At 50.3% G+C, this 16,843-nt stretch overlaps 1 protein-coding gene across 5 annotated transcripts in view; it reads right to left on the minus strand.

Moving 5' to 3' along the window:
* Positions 1-16,843, minus strand: part of PHF20 (PHD finger protein 20) — a 193,130-nt gene that overhangs the window by 48,004 nt on the left and 128,283 nt on the right. For 4 of the 5 annotated variants that reach the window (XM_044985267.1, XM_044985269.1, XM_044985268.1 and 1 more), the window contains one exon: positions 8,677-8,841. In XM_044985267.1, coding sequence (XP_044841202.1) covers positions 8,677-8,841 — 165 coding nt within the window. The remainder of the gene's footprint in view (positions 1-8,676; positions 8,842-16,843) is intronic. The other variant, XM_044985270.1, reaches the window with a different exon arrangement.

The following is a 16,843-nucleotide window of genomic DNA, read 5'->3' on the forward strand; positions in this document are numbered from 1 at the left end:
TTTTTTTTTTTTTTTTAGGTTAGGTTATTTTTTGTTTAAAAGGAAAAAAGATGGAAAACTGAAGGAGCTTCACTCTTCAGGACTGCCGAATTGTGCTGGCTTGCAAAAAATTGTAAATAGAATGTATACAAGCTATGATATGAAACTCTCTGGCAAGGACTCAGACCTACATAATACTGTGCACTCTGGCCCCAATCTAGCAAAGGACTTCAGCAAGTGCTCAATTTTAAGTATGTGAGCAGTACCCGAGACAGCAACAAAACACCATGTATCACACACACACCCCTTAGGAGTACTGCAGAAGGGAACCCCACATCTGCACCCATCAGGAGTTAGGAAGCTAAGGAAGAAACCTAGAACCAGATTTTTAAAGGAATTTAGGCACATGACTACCACTGACCTCAAATATTGGGGATGTTTATTTTACTACCTCTCCTCATGTTTTAAAAATAATTGAAATGTTTTTGCTCAAAATTTCCAAAAATGAAGAGTTGCTTTTAAGCAGAAACCAAATCTGGCTTTCAGCCTGAAACTTCAAAGTTCTGGAGAGTTATTGAAAAGAGATGAAAGAGAAAACTGTTACACAACCTTAATAAAGTGGCCACTACTGCTCTGTTATTTCCTGATATTTCAGCAAGCTAGTATCTTGCTAATTACTTTGAGTTGTCCTCCTAACTGACTTTTGTGAGACACGTATAATGTAGTGTGGTGTATCTGGAGTTATTCTCAACCCACTCCCAAATTCATCACTCTTTATATTTATCTTTTTTACTTCCAGCTCTTTCTAAGAACTTGTGAAAGCCAAAACTTTGTGGCTGTTTTTGAGGCTAGAGAGAAGAAAATGTTTCACTCCATTTTCTGTTTGATGGTTAGTATTCTATACTTTGTCTAGTGCTTGTCTAGGTAGACAGTTCTATCTAGAATAAGGAATGAAGGCGATGGCTACACTACAGCTTAATTCTGCATAAGTTATGTTGCTCAGGGGTGTGAATTAGCCACTCCCAAGCGACCTAACTTATGCAACTTTAGTACTGGTGTGGATGGCGCTATGTCGGTGGGAGAGCTTCTTGCACCGATGTAGCTACTGCCGCTCGTTGGGAGTGGATCAATTAAGTCAAAGGGACAGCTCTCCCCCCATTCATTTAGAGTGGCTAAAAAGACTGTTACTCACCGTAGTAACTGTTGTTCTTCGAGATGTGTTGCTCCTATCCATTCCAGTTAGGTGTGCGCGCCGCGCGTGCACGGCTCTTCGGAACATTTTTACCCTAGCAACTCCGGCGGGCCGGCTGGGCGCCCCCTGGAGTGGCGCCGCTATGGCGCTGAATATATACCCCAGCCAGCCCGTCCGCTCCTCAGTTCCTTCTTGCCGGCTACTCCGACAGTGGGGAAGGAGGGCGGGTCTGGAATGGATAGGAGCAACACATCTCGAAGAACAACAGTTACTACGGTGAGTAACCGTCTTTTCTTCTTCGAGTGATTGCTCCTATGCATTCCAGTTAGGTGATTCCCAAGCCTTACCTAGGCGGTGGGGTCGGAGTGAGACGTGGCAGAGTGTAAGACTGTGGAGCCGAAGGCTGCATCGTCTCTGGATTGCTGCACCAATGCGTAGTGGGAAGCGAAGGTGTGGACAGAAGACCAGGTGGCCGCTCTACAGATGTCCTGGATGGGGACATGGGCCAGGAAGGCGGCCGACGAGGCGTGCGCTCTCGTCGAGTGAGCGGTGAGGCAGCATGGTGGCACGCGAGCAAGCTCGTAGCATGTCCGGATACATGCCGTCACCCAGGAGGAAATCCGTTGCGAGGAGACCGGCTCGCCTTTCATGCGGTCGGCAACCGCTACGAACAGCTGTGGCGAACGCCGGAAGGGCTTCGTGCGCTCGATATAAAAAGCGAGGGCCCTGCGGACGTCCAGGGTGTGAAGCTGCTGCTCGCGAGGTGAGGCGTGCGGCTTCGGGAAGAAGACCGGAAGGAAGATCTCCTGGTTGAGGTGAAAGGCCGACACCACCTTAGGGAGGAAGGCCGGGTGTGGCCGAAGCTGCACCTTGTCTCCGTGGAAGATGGTGTATGGTGGACTAACCGTTAGGGCACGGAGCTCAGAGACTCGTCTTGCTGATGTAATTGCGACGAGGAAGGCTGTCTTCCAGAAGAGGTAGAGCAGAGAGCACGTGGCCAGGGGCTCGAAGGGCGGTCCCATAAGCCTGGCCAGAATGAGATTCAAGTCCCAGGTCGGGGTAGGACGCCGAACCGGCGGGTACAAGCGATCCAGGCCTTTAAGGAAGCGGGAAACCATCTGTTTGGAGAAGATGGACCGACCTCCCATGGATGGACGAAAGGCGGACACGGCCGCCAGGTGCACCTTCAAGGAGGAGACCGCTAGTCCTTGTTCTTTAAGGGACCAGAGGTAGTCCAGGATTGTAGGGATAGGGACTAGGAAGGGATTAAGGCCGCGCTGATCGCACCAGAGCGCGAAACGCTTCCATTTCGCGAGGTAGGTGGAGCGAGTGGAAGGCTTCCTGCTTTCAAGTAGGACTTGCTGTACCGCCGCCGAACAGTCCCTCTCTGCGTGGGTCAACATCACAGGTACCAAGCTGTAAGATGGAGGGACTGAAGGTTCGGGTGGCGGAGTCTGCCGAAGTCCTGCGTGATGAGGTCCGGCCATAACGGAAGGGGAATGGGATCCCGAACGGAGAGCTCGAGCAGCAGGGTGTACCAGTGCTGCCTCGGCCAGGCCGGAGCGACGAGTATGACGTGGGCCCTGTCCCTCCGAAGCTTCAGTAGCACTCGGTGTACGAGCGGGAACGGAGGGAAGGCGTAGAGGAGGTGATCCGTCCAGGAGCAGAGGAATGCGTCCGACAGGGAGCCTGGGGAGCGACCCTGGTATGAACAAAACAGATGGCACTTCCTGTTCTCCTTGGAGGCAAACAGGTCTATATGGGGAAACCCCCACCTCCGGAAAATTGTGTGCCCCACATCCGGACGAAGAGACCACTCGTGGGAGAGGAACGATCTGCTGAGATGGTCGGCCAGCGTGTTCTGTACTCCTGGAAGAAAGAACGCTTCCAGGCGAATCGAGTGGGTCACGCAGAAGTCCCACAGGAGCATGGCTTCTTTGCAGAGCAGGGAGGAGCGGGCTCCGCCCTGCTTGTTCACGTAGAACATCGCCGTCGTGTTGTCCGTGAACACCGCGACGCAGCGGTCTTGCAGACGGGCGCAGAAGGTGAGACACGCCAAGAGGATCGCTCGCAGCTCCCGGACGTTGATGTGGAGGGAGAGCTCTTGGGGCGACCAGAGACCCTGTGTGTGAAGGTCGCCCAAATGAGCCCCCCATCCCAACGCTGAGGCATCCATGGTCAGTGTGACGGATGGGCGAGGAGGGCGGAACGGGACTCCTGCACACACTACCTCTAGGTTCAGCCACCAGCTGAGCGAATCGAGGGTAGGCTTCGTGACCGTGACCACCATGTCTATGGGGTCGCGATGCGGGCGGTACACCGACGCCAGCCAAGATTGAAATGGGCGAAGGCGCAGCCTGGCGTGCGTTGTCACGAATGTGCAGGACGCCATGTGGCCCAGGAGGCGTAGGCAGGACCGCACCGTCGTCGTGGGAAAGGTGTGTAGGTCCCGGATGATGGAGACCATTGTCTGGTGCCAAGATCGAGGGAGGCAGGCCCTGGCTAAACTGGAGTCGAGGACCGCTCCGATGAACTCCACTCGCTGCGATGGAGTTAAGGTGGACTTCTCGGCATTGATGAGAAGGCCCAGGAACCGAAATAGGGATAGTACTTCTGTCATCTGGTCCACTACCAGCTGCCGGGATGTCCCACGAACCAGCCAGTCGTCGAGATACGGGTAGACATGTATGCGACGACGGCGGAGGGCTGCGGCAACCACTGCCATGCACTTGGTAAAGACCCTTGGCGCGGCTGACAGGCCGAAGGGCAGCACCGCAAACTGGTAGTGCGCGCTGTTGACCACGAAGCGCAGGTAGCGTCGATGGGGAGGGTAGATCGCGACATGGAAGTAGACGTCCTTCATGCCGAGGGCGGCAAACCAGTCTCCCGGATTCAGGGAGGGAATGATGGTCCCTAGAGTGACCATGCGAAACTTGAGCTTGAGCACATACGCGTTGAGCTCCTGGAGGTCCAGTATGGGTCGGAGACCTCCTTTCGCCTTGGGGATGAGGAAATATCGGGAATAAAATCCCCTGCCGCGCATGTCGTGCGGCACCTCCTCTATGGCCCCCAAGCTCAACAGAGTCTCGACCTCTTGTAGGAGGAATTGCTCGTGAGAGGGGTCCCTGAAGAGGGACAGAGAAGGCGGGTGGGAAGGAGGGGGCGAAATAAACTGAAGGCGGTAACCATACTGGATCGTACGAAGGACCCAGTTGTCCGATGTTATTTGGGACCACGCCGGAAGGAAGTGGAAAAGGCGGTTGTAAAATAACGGGGTAGGATCCGTGAAAGAGACTGATGGGCCGTCCTCGGGCATCCCATCAAAAGGCCTGTTTGGGCCCCTGAGGGGCCTTGGAAGGGGCCTGGCTCTGGTTTCGTCTGTTGCCCGATGGTCTACGGCGGTTTAAGTTCGCACGCCGACTATTATATGGCCGTGATCTGGCCTGGGTAGGCCGGTAGGGCTGCTGATGGAATGACCTCCTCTGGGTAGCAGGTGTGTGCATCCCCAAGGTGCGGATGGCAATTCGACCATCCTTGAGGGTCTGAATTCTGGAGTCCGTTTTCTCCGAGAAAAGACCCTGCATGTCTTGAAGGGTATACTGCACCTCCGGCGGCAAGGTGGAGGACTGCAGCCAGGAGATACGCCTCATGGTGACTCCTGAGGCCAGGGTTCTGGCTCCTGAGTCCGCCGAGTCCAGAGCGGCCTGGATGGAGGACCGGGAGGCTTTTCTGCCTTCCTCCAAGAGGGCCGAGAACTCTTGACGCGAGGCAGTTGGGATCAGCTCCAAAAAGAGCCATCTAGTTGGCAATCCGGAGCTGGAGGCCACCCGCCGAATAGACCTTCCGGCCCAACAGATCCATACGCTGTGCATCTTTGGATTTTGGCGCCGGAGCGGGCTGTCCGTGCCTCTCCCGGTCATTTACGGACTGTACCACAAGGGAGTCCGGAGTCAGGTGTGTGTAGAGGTACTCATATCCGGTGGGCGGGACCGAGTACTTGCGCTCCACGCCCCGCGCGGTAGGAGGGACGGACGCCGGTGACTGCCAGATGGTAGTGGCATTCCGCTGTATAGTGCGGATGAAGGGTAGGGCCACCCGCAGCGGGGCCTCAGCTCCAATGACGTTGGTCACCTGGTCATCATCCTCAGGGACCTCCGCCACGGGGAGGTCGATAGCCTTTGCCACACGGCGAAGAAGGTCTTGGTGGGCCCGCAAGTCAATGGGAGGGGGGTCCGCCGTAGACGCCCCTGCCACCGTCTCATCCGGCGAGGACGATGAAGACCGAGCTTGGACTACCGCTTCTGGAGCTGGTTCCTCCAGGGGGTGTGAAGCTGCCTCGGACCCTGAATGCTGCGTGGGACCAAGCGGCGTCGGGGTCTCACCCGTTGGTGATGGGGGAGGTCTGCTCACCGTGGCCTCGGGCACCCTATGTTCGGCGCCCACTTGTCGCGGGGGAAAGGGGAGTCCTTGAGGCTCGTGGTAGGCCCAAGGTACCCAAAAGCCCCACTGCTGAGGTCCGTGGTCCTGGCCTTGGGGGTCGGCCCGGAGATCTCTCCCGCTGCCCGCCTGCGAGGCGACCGAGGGCTGGCGAGAAGGCCAAGGCGGGGCAGAGGCGCTGAAAGACTGAGCCGCGGACGCTGGCAGTAGGTCTCTGGGTGGTGCCGAGGATCGGTGCCGGTCATTGCGGTGCCGGGATGGAGAGCGGGACCAGCGACTGGTACGGTGCCGGGAGCTCGACCGGTGCCGGGAGCTCGACCGTGACCTTGACCGACGGCGTCGGGAGCGGCTTCGGGAGTCGCGGTGCCGGGAACGATACCGGGATCCGGACCTCCCTCGGTACCGACGGTCGGGTGACCGGGACCGGGAGCGTCTCCGGGAGTGCGACCGGTACCGCGATGCAGAGCGGTACCAGGACTGCGACCGGTGCCGAGACGGGGAGCAGTACCGCGATGGAGAGCGGTGCCGAGATCTGGATCGGCGTGGCGGTGACCTTTTGTGGGACCGGGACCGACGCCCATCTCGTGCGGCAGGGGGAGGCGGACGTATCATCATCGCCGGCTTGCCTGCTGACTGAACGGCCCGCACCGGCGGTGCCGGGGGCCGGAGGCTCGGTGCCTCTGTGAGCTCGATGAGCTCTCTCGCCGTCGAGAATGTCTCGGGCGTAGAAGGGAGCCGCAGCTCAACCGCGGTTGGTACTGGGGAGCAGGGTGGTACCGGACTCAACGGCTCTTGCGGCGCTGGAGTCGACGGTACCGTGCACGGTTTGTGCACCGCCGCAGCCGGTACCGGAGGCGCCGGTGGTGGCTGGGCAAGCGGTCCCGTAGGATGCGGCTTAGATGACGCCTGCGCCGGCTTCCTTTTCCTCAATGGAGAGAGAGAACGGTGCCGGGACGCCGGTGCCGGCTGCGGAGCTCGAGCAGTCTCGGTACCGGAGCGGCTCGGGGCCGCTGGTGCGCTGCGCGCCGATGAAGACTTTGGTGCCGCTGGGGTCGGCGCGAGAGGTTGAAGTGTCGCCTCCATAAGGAGCTGCTTCAGGCGAGTGTCCCGCTCCTTCCTAGTTCTCGGCTTAAATGCCATGCAAATGGGACACTTATCTGGCCGATGGGTCTCCCCGAGGCAGCGCAGGCAGGAGTCGTGCGGGTCCCCGACAGGCATGAGCCGCTGGCAAGCCGCACAGGGCTTAAACCCCGGTGCCTTGGGCATGAGCCCGCACCGGTTGTGGAAGAAGAGGGGCTAAACCCCCCTAATTCCCTTACTAAACTATATCTAACTAAACTTATTCAACTAATCTAACAACTAAACTGAGTTAACCAACTATGTACACTGAAGAAAAGGAGAAACGCTAGGGCTGTGGAGGTAAACGGAGCACTCCACTGTTCCAACTGGCCGTCACGGGCGGTAAGAAGGAACTGAGGAGCGGACGGGCCGGCTGGGGTATATATTCAGCGCCATAGCGGCGCCACTCCAGGGGGGCGCCCAGCCGGCCCACCGGAGTTGCTAGGGTAAAAATGTTCCGAAGAGCCGTGCACGCACGGCGTACACACCTAACTGGAATGCATAGGAGCAATCACTCGAAGAAGAACAGAGACATTACAGCAGCGCAGCTGTAAGATTTCTGGTGTAGCCAGAGCCTAAATCACACACACCTGGGTGACTTAGTTAAGCCAACCTAACCCTTGGTGTAGACAGTTCTAGCCTGACAGAAGAATTCTTCAGTAAACCTAGCTACCACCTCTCTCAGGGAAATGGATTACCTACACCAATAGGAGAACTTTCCCATCAGTGCAGGTAGCGCCTACACGGAAGCGCTGCTGCAGCTGTAGCATTTCAAGCATAGACAAGCCCTGAGTCAAAGTCAAGGCAGTACTTTCATAGAGGAACAACTGTCAGTGAATATTTTAGTTGGTGGAACCAGACATTTGATTCTAAACCAAGAACACATGAAAAGCTGAGTAAGGAATTAATGCTGCACTTGACTCATTAAGACAATATTTTAATTAATCAAAATAAATCAATTCAGTCAATTCTATTATTAACCAGGCATCATGATGTTTTGTGAAAGACATCAACACACACTAATAGCTCCCTTTAACATCATGGGATTAATCTTCAGATATCAAACAAACACATGGACACAAACATTTAAATTAAATAGGAAAACTCAGAACATGTACCAGCAGGTGATTGCAAAGAAACTGAGCAATTATTTATTATTAATTTAAAATTTTGATCTCCTTATGAGATGTAGCGGACACTATTTTCTAGAAATCTCCAGTCTCAGGCACATGAAACGCATGTGTATAACAGCTGTGGAATACACATAGGGAAAAGTACTTGAAGAACCACCATGATTTACAACCATCTATTAACACCTTCTACTGATGTGCTTATAGCACATACTCCTCTGTATACCATGTTTCTAAACATCTATTAATTTACTAGCCCTTTATGAACTATTTATAAATGGAAACTTAATAGAATGTATTTACCAAAGGCTACTTTTGCTGTAAACCACATACTGAGTTATGAAAAAGAACAAAAAGGTGACCAGGAGAGATTGAGAGACAGTTGAGTAGACACTCAATAGTAGCAACATATTTTGCTCTGCTGCTGCTGCTGAGTGGCTGTTGCTGTTAAGGGTAGCGTCGACAATTCACAATAGGAAAAAAGTGTTCCCATGGAAAATGTTGCTTGTAAGCGGCGATTGCTCTTACAAGGGTTTGCTGCAAACAAGTGTCTACTGTACTTTAAAAGAACCATTATGGAGTGAAACTGGAAAAAACAACAACAACACGCATCAGCATATAGCCTAGGCAAGTAAATTGGGTTTAGCTTCCTCAGGATGGCAGGGACATGTAAACACAACACATCTGAACTGGTATAGGCGAATTTGCACCACTAATGCTGCTTAAATCCATCTGCTGTGACACACTATACATTTCCCTTTTACTCACATTTACTACTTACACACAAAGCTATCAAGCCACAAATGAGATCCATCTTACCATTTACTTTCACACTGTCTCTATGGTGCCCAGAATCAGAGACATGTAACGGTGTACTTAGGTGGGGATAAGATCTATTTGAAGAATTGTATCTTGTGGTGATGACTGATTTTTGGGGGGAAAGCTCCTGGGAAATGTCAATGTTTTCTTCACTGCCAGGGTATTCTGTAAAATTATAAATATGTTAGTACTGGGGGGAGTGGGGGAAGAAACAACTCTAAAGTGGGGATCTACAAGTTTGGCATTTAGAAATACTAATAGCATTACTGTCCTGTCTTCCTACAGTGGAAGAATGGTGGCTTCCAGGGTGGAGGGTAGGCAAAAGGAGGGTGGAAAGGTAGCCTTTGGACTCTGCCTGATATATACGAGGGGAGACTACTTGAAGATGATGTTGCGTGGACTCTGATGTCAACTAAAGATTAAAGGGACACTAGCAACTTTAAATTTAGTTATTTAAAAAATGAGTGAAAACTAGTTTCAGATACTACACCTACACTGAGATTTTTTTATCCTTTTCTGGTTTTAATAATTAACATCTTACTAGGGTGACCAGACATCAAGTGTGAAAAATTGGGATGAGGGTGGGGGATAATCGGAGCCTATATAGGAAAAAGCTCCAAATATCGGGACTGTCCCTATAAAATCAGGACATCTGGTCACCCTACATCTTACACACACCTTTTATAACAATCCTTCAATTCCTCTCTGCCTCCAGAAGCCTTTTTTAAGCTGGACTCCAACAGAGGAGAGGAAGAAGGGTCATTGTGGGTCTGTAAAGGCAAACAAGACCCGAGGAAACCAAAAACCCAGCAAATAACTGACAGAAAATAGCTCAAGGCTACAATAGTTAAATCATGACGTTTTAGTCAATACTACGTTCAACTATCTAAACCATTTTATTTTTTACTTATGTTATGGTATGCCTCGAGGTCCCAACTGAGATCACAATCCCACTGTGCTAGGCATTGTACAGACACATTAGATATGTGTACACTGTGGTAAAAAACCCACAGCACCAAGTCTCAGAGCCTGGGTCAGCTGACTCAGGTTTGCAGGGCTCACTGCAGGGCTATAAAATTGCAGGTTAGACGCTTGGGTTCAGGATAGAGCTCGGGCTATGAGACTCTCCAAGAGCTTACAGGTCTAAGTAGACAAGACCTGCTCTAACTACCAGACCATGCTATATACTATAGTATATATATACTATATATTATATGAAAACTAAAACAATAGAGAGAAGTTCTGTGAGTGTGCCAGTGGCTGGATAGACAAGAACAGAGGAGTGATGGGTTTATACACTCAGTCCATGGAACGTTGGGTTTAAGACTGCACACACATCCTAACTGCCAGCTACTGCTCAAAAAGATGTTCTGCGACTGTGTGACTAGGCTGTGAATCCTACAGTAGACTTCTTTGTGGGAATGTTAAAGAAGAAATGAGAAAGAAAATAAGAAAAGCCTGCCTCCCCCAAGAATTTGATGTTATTGGGAACAAAAGAAGGTAAAGAAACCTGAAGTCAAGTGTGATCTTTTTGGTTGACTGTGGTCCTGCAAAAATGTATTCAGAAGAGAATATTTCTGATAAGATGGTTTTGTGATTAGAGACCACTGTTATCTTTGATAGCTTCCACACATTTTGTACTGTTTAAAGAAAGTCTATGTGCTATTTTATCAAGCCAGAGTCATGCATGAAGAAGAGAAAAAAAAGCTGCAGATGAGAGAATATATCCAGAATAAATGTAATACCAGGGGGGTCAGATTGGGGTGGTTCAACAAGCCAGTACTTCTCCCAAGTGGATATGTTTGAGCTTCAGAATCAAAGCTTTTTATTAATAAAAAGTTACTAGCCCTTATGGTTGATGACATTCAAAATGTCAACTGGATATAAACCAGTGCAGTGACGTCTGCCTGAGACTGAAGACAGCCTGAAGAGACTGGTTACTTACCCTACAGTAAATGGTTCTTGAAGATATTGTAATCAGCATGGATCCCACTGTGCCTCAAGCATGCACGATCAGATTGTTTTGAATAGCAGTGCTCACTGGGGCTGTGCATGTACCCTGTGCCTCCCTCACACTCTTGTGTGATGGACTAACGGACGAAAAATATGCAACTCCCCCTTATTTCCCTCACAACATGAAGCCCGTATTAACAGAAGATTTTGAAAGGAAGGATGGAGTAACCAAAGTTCTGTTGAGTAAATAATCTTTCTTCCTGGAGTATGTGTCACTGTGGATTCCAATATAAGCGACTGGCAAGGCATATCCTTTCTGGATGGTAGGATAGAGAGTATAAGCTGCATCAGTCCAACGGGGACTACAGTACTGCTCTCCTGAATTTGGCATCTGCCCCAGCAGCTACATCCAACGGATAATGCTTGACAAAAGTTAGTGGGTTACTCCATATCACTGTCTTGTATATTTCAGAAATTGGCTCATTTCTGAAAGAGTGAGCACAGATGTTTAGTGGGAGAGGTACATCAGCTAATTGGTATCACAGTGTGACACACTGTGTTATCCATTTAGATATTCTTTGTGATGAGCTGGACTGACCTTTGGAAATGTCCAGTGTATGCCCCTTCATCTCTCCTGATGAAGTGGGGTTTTGGTGTTATGCTCTTACTAGGAGTTATAATATTAATATCTTTACGCACAGACATGATATCATTACCAATTAGTACATCTACTGGAGTGCTATCCAGTATACCAACATTTAAGCGTTCCCAGTCCAGCTCTATTGGTGCTAATTTCAAATTTTCCCAATGCAAGGAGTTTTAAATTTTGCCCTGGGAGCACATCAGAATTCATAACCATTTATCTTCCAACCAGAGAAATCTGGGCACCAGTGTCCCTCCAACCTTGGCATACCTTACTGTTCCCGTACATCTTTGATAAATGTTTTAACCAACCTCCAATACGTCAGCTCTTACAAAATTCACTAGGATTACCTAAACCACCTCCTGGGGTCCTAAGTCGAAGGTAGATGCGTTAACCAGGGCTGAACATGGTTTTTATTTGGATTTCCCTTGCTTAGGGCAATTTCTTTTCATGTGCTCAGTGGAACAACATGAGTAACACTTCTTTGGACTGTCCTCCTGCGTTAGAGGCCTGTAATTATGATTACCAGGACGGGATGGGTTCTGGGGTGGGGCATGCTCTGACTCACCACTGCCCTGCCTTTTCCTGGGGATAAAATGGAGAACCTACTTAAACTAGGCTTCTGCTGTTCCCTCTTGCATCTGTGCTCACTGAAGAGTCTGTCTTGTACATGTGAGTCAACAATATCAGCTGCTTCCTGTACAGTGGCAGAGGTTTTATCCCAAACTGCTGCTCTGACTTCAATACATACACTCAGGAAAAGTTCCTATACAAACAGGACAAATGACTGGCCAATCCATCCATCCATCCTTGTCCCCATTGCCCGCTTTTTCATTAGAAAAGACGGTTACTCACCTTTGTAACTGTTGTTCTTCGAGATGTGTTGCTCATATCCATTCCAATTAGGTGTGCGCACGCCGCGTGCACGCTCGTCGGAAGATTTTTACCCTAGCAACACTCAGTGGGTCGGCTGGGTTGCCTCCTGGAGTGGCGCCGTTATGGCGCAGGATATATACCCCTGCCGGCCCATCGCCCCTTCAGTTCCTTCTTGCCGGCTACTCCGACAGAGGGGAAGGAGGGCAGGTTTGGAATGGATATGAGCAACACATCTCGAAGAACAACAGTTACAAAGGTGACTAACCGTCTTTTCTTCTTCGAGTGCTTGCTCATATCAATTCCAATTAGGTGACTCCCAAGCCTTACCTAGGCGGTGGGGTCGGTCCGAGATGTCGCAGAATGTAAAACTGCTGAACCAAATGCCGCATCATCTCTGGACTGTTGCACCAATGCGTAGCGTGACGCAAAGGTGTGCACAGATGACCAGGTAGCTGCCGGACATATCTCCTGGATGGGTACGTGGGCCAAGAAGGCGGCAGATGAAGCTTGAGCCCGAGTAGAATGGGCAGTGAGTTGGCTAGTTGGAACCTGAGCCAAGTCATAACAGGCACCGATGTAAGACGTCACCCAAGATGAAATGTGCTGCGAAGAGACCGGAAGACCCTTCATTTGTTCTGCCACCACCACGAAGAGTTGAGGTGTTTTTCGAAAGGGTTTTGTCCTCTCGATGTAAAAGGCGAGAGCCCTATGAACGTCCAGGGAATGCAACTGCTGTTCCCGACGTAAGGAATGTGGTTTCGGGAAGAAGACCGGGAGGAAGATGTCCTGGTTGACGTGGAAGGCAGACACCACCTTAGGGAGGAAGGTGGGGTGTGGTCGCAGCTGTACCTTGTCCTTATGAAACACCGTATATAGGGGGTCCGCTGTGAGGGCCGGAAGTTCCGACACTCGCCTTGCCGATGTAATGGCGATGAGGAAGACTGTCTTCCAGGAAAGGTACAGCAGCGAGCAGGTGGCCATCGTCTCAAAGGGGGCACCCATGAGCTTGGATAGAACTGGACTGAGGTCCCACGTCGGGGATGGGCGTCGAGTCTGCAGGTACAAGCGCTCCAGGCCCTTGAGGAATCTGGTAACCACAGGGTTAGAAAAGAGCAAACGCCCGTTCTCCCCTGGATGGAAAGCCAAGATGGCTTCCAGGTGAACTTTTATGGATGAAACCGCTAGGCCGTGCTGTTTCAAGGACCAGAGATATTCCAGGACAGTAGGGACTGGTACCTGCGTGGGGACAGTATCGTGTTGAGCGCACCAGCAGGAGAAACACTTCCACTTGGCCAGGTATGTCGACCTAGGTATGTCGACCTAGTGGAAGGCTTCCTACTACCCAGGAGCACCTGTTGAACCGAGGAGGAGCAACGCAGCTCGGATTGACTTAACCATGCAGCATCCATGCTGTGAGATGGAGGGACTGCAGGTCTGGGTGGCGAAGTCTGCCGTGTTCCTGAGTTATGAGATCCGGCCAGAGTGGTAGGGGAATTGGGTCGGTCACCGACAGGTCGAGCAATGTGGTGTACCAGTGCTGTATCGGCCACGCTGGAGCAATCAGGATTAAGTGGGCCTTGTCTCTGCGGAGCTTGAGTAGGACCTTGTGGACCGGCGGGAAAGGTGAAAAGGCGTAGAGGAGATATTCCTGATATCCTGGAAAGACTGTGTCCGAGAGGGAGCCCGGGGAGCGTCCCTGGAAGGAGCAGAACACGTGGCACTTCCGATTCTCGCGAGAGGCGAAGAGGTCTATGTGGGGAAATCCCCACTTCCGGAAAACAGAATGGATGACGTCCAGACGAATCGTCCACTCGTGAGTTAGGAAGGATCTGCTGACGTGATCCGCCAGGGTGTTCCGAACTCCTGGGAGAAAGGACGCTACCAGATCGATTGAATGGGCTATACAAAACTCCCAGAGCTGAATGGCTTCCTGACAAAGGAGGGAGGAGCATGCTCCGCCCTGCTTGTTTATGTAAAACATGGCCGTTGTGTTGTCCGTGAAGACTGTAATACAACAGCCTTGGAGATGTTCTCGAAACACTTGACACGCTAGACGAACCGCCCTCAGCTACCTCACGTTGATGTGCAGGGTCACTTCTTGTGCCATCCAGAGGCCTTGTGTACGGAGACCCGCAAGGTGGGCACCCCAACCTAGAGATGACGCGTCCGTGGTCAGGGCCATCGAAGGTTGCGGTGCATGGAATGGCATCCCTGCACAGACCAGGGAGGGATTCAGCCACCAAGTCAGGAATCCTAAGATGTCCTTGGGAACAGTGAGGATCGTGTCCAGGCTGTCGCGGCCCGGACGGTGCACTGAGGAGAGCTATCTACAACTATCTATAGAGAAAACACGAGGAAAGCTAGGGAAGTGGAGATCAGCTATGCCGCGCTCCACAGTTCCAACGACCGTCACAGGCAGTAAGAAGGAACTGAAGGGGTGATGGCCCGGCAGGGATATATATCCGGCGCCATAACGGTGCCACTCCAGGGGGTGACCCAGCCGACCCACCGAGTGTTGCTAGGGTAAAAATCTTCTGACGAGCATGCACGCAGCACGCGCACACCTAATTGGAATCGATATGAGCAAGCACTCTAAGAAGAATCACACATTCCATACACATTCTCTATGACACATCCTGTCATGCTTTTTGAGGTTCCTAAACCTTAAATGATAAACCTCAGCAGTGATCTGAAACCTTTGCAACAAAGCTTTTTATAATTCAACATATTTCAATGCCTCCTCCATGTCCACCTCATTAAACACCCGCAATGCTTTATCAGACAGCTTGGAGATCAGCATGGATACTCCTTATTCCTCTGGAATCTTTTGCAACGCACGTATCTTTTCAAAAATGGAGATATACTTTTCAATCTCTCTATGTATACAGGGCAAAGCTTGTCCCTGCTGGATGCCCCTGGGGGAGTATTACCCATGGGCTTTTGTAAGGCCAGTATGCTCAGGGTGTGCAGTCTCTCTTCCTTGCCTATCTTTTGCCTTTTCTTGGCTTCAATTTCTGCCACCCTCTACGGGCACTCTCACACTCTTCTGCTAGTTCCAGCTTGCAGAGCTCTATCATGGCCAACTCCAGCTCCTTTGTTGTCATGCTAGTGGTGGTATCAGGCGGATTCTCTGAGTCTTCGGGCACATAAGAGTAATTCAGATGCCCTTCATGTTGCTTGTCATACACCATGAGGAGAGTTTTCAACCCATCCTTTTTTTTTTTTCTGCAGTGAATAAGCAACATTCTGCACACAACTCTTTTGCGTCTTGGTGTGCTTAGCATACATTTATTTGTTCATCCTGCCTTTTCTGCGGCTTTATTCCCTTTCCCGAAATAAACAAACAGAAAATAAGAAATTGTAGACTTTTCTTTGTTTCCAACCTCCATTCTTCAACCTCTCAGTAACTGGATTACAAAGCAAATGACCTTCTCCCAGGTGAGGCAGATATTTTTCAAACAAATCATGGTACTTTGCCTCTGGAGTTGAAGTAGTGCTGAGGAGTATGTTTTACACAAAAACAGGACTAACTTCTTTGGATCACTGTATTTGGGAGTACCTTTTCAGGACTAAATTTGTTCTGAACTGTGGACATCCTCCCCCCAAATATCCTGTGTTTGGGTGGGCATAAAAATATTTAGACCTCTTTGGGGTCACCTAATATCTTCTGTAGAAATGGAAGAGTGGCCCAGGTTTGCCAGAGTCCTTTAGTTGGCTCCAGTATGCCCTCATTGATAGGGAGGACAATCCTGGACAGAGTTGTTGACCTTAAAATATAGGTGTGTCCACCAGTAAGAGGGATGAGACCATCACAGGATGAGCAGGATTTGAACCCTGACTGTTTAGAGCCCACTATGTTGGTGCAAAATGCTTCACCCTTCTGTTCAAGGGTGATCTCTCTCTCTTTTTTTTTTTTTGGAAAGCCCAAATGAAAGAAAAAAAGCAAGAAGAGGGGCGAACATAAATTTTCTTCATGAATCTGGTCAAAAAGGGATAAAATTTGAAGCTCTGTAGAAATAGTGGGTCAGAAATTCTCTGGGTTCTGTCTTACTGTCGCTGACAGTTTAGAGGGAACTGAGGGAGAATACAGACTCCTCTGCCCTTTATGCCCTCACATGGTAGCATAGAGGTGGCACAGGTGCAGACCCGAAGGACAATGCTATTCAAAAGAATCCAATCTTGAGCACATGAGAGCATGCACACATACAGTGGAATCCACACTGACACACAAGTCAAAGAACAACAATAGCTATGAAAGACAATGATAAGTTGGGGTTGGAGTTTCAAAATTGCTCAAAACCCTCAACTAAAGCTACATTTTCTAAAGAGCTCAGCTCCCAGTTAGGCAGCTAAACAAAGTGGCCAGATTTTCAGAAATGGTCTGCATCCAGCAACTCCTATCAAGAACAGTGATAGAAAAGGAAAAATAAATGTTACGTCATCACTTCCAAGAGCATTGATTTGTACATTTTTTGGGGAGAGGGATGTTTTGGAGAAGTAGTCCTTGGGCACCTACATTTATTTATTGATTCATTTGTTTTTATCAGCCATCTACCTCAATGGCCGTGCCCTTCAATCAGCAAGAAAATGCCATGCTATTCACACTTCACCTTTCATGGATTATTACATCAGAATTGGTGGTGATTAAAGACAAAACAATACAATCTCTCCTATATACTGTCACTGGTCATGGAA

The sequence above is a fragment of the Mauremys mutica genome, chromosome 13, assembly GCF_020497125.1.
Source record: "Mauremys mutica isolate MM-2020 ecotype Southern chromosome 13, ASM2049712v1, whole genome shotgun sequence".
Taxonomy (NCBI): domain Eukaryota; kingdom Metazoa; phylum Chordata; order Testudines; family Geoemydidae; genus Mauremys; species Mauremys mutica.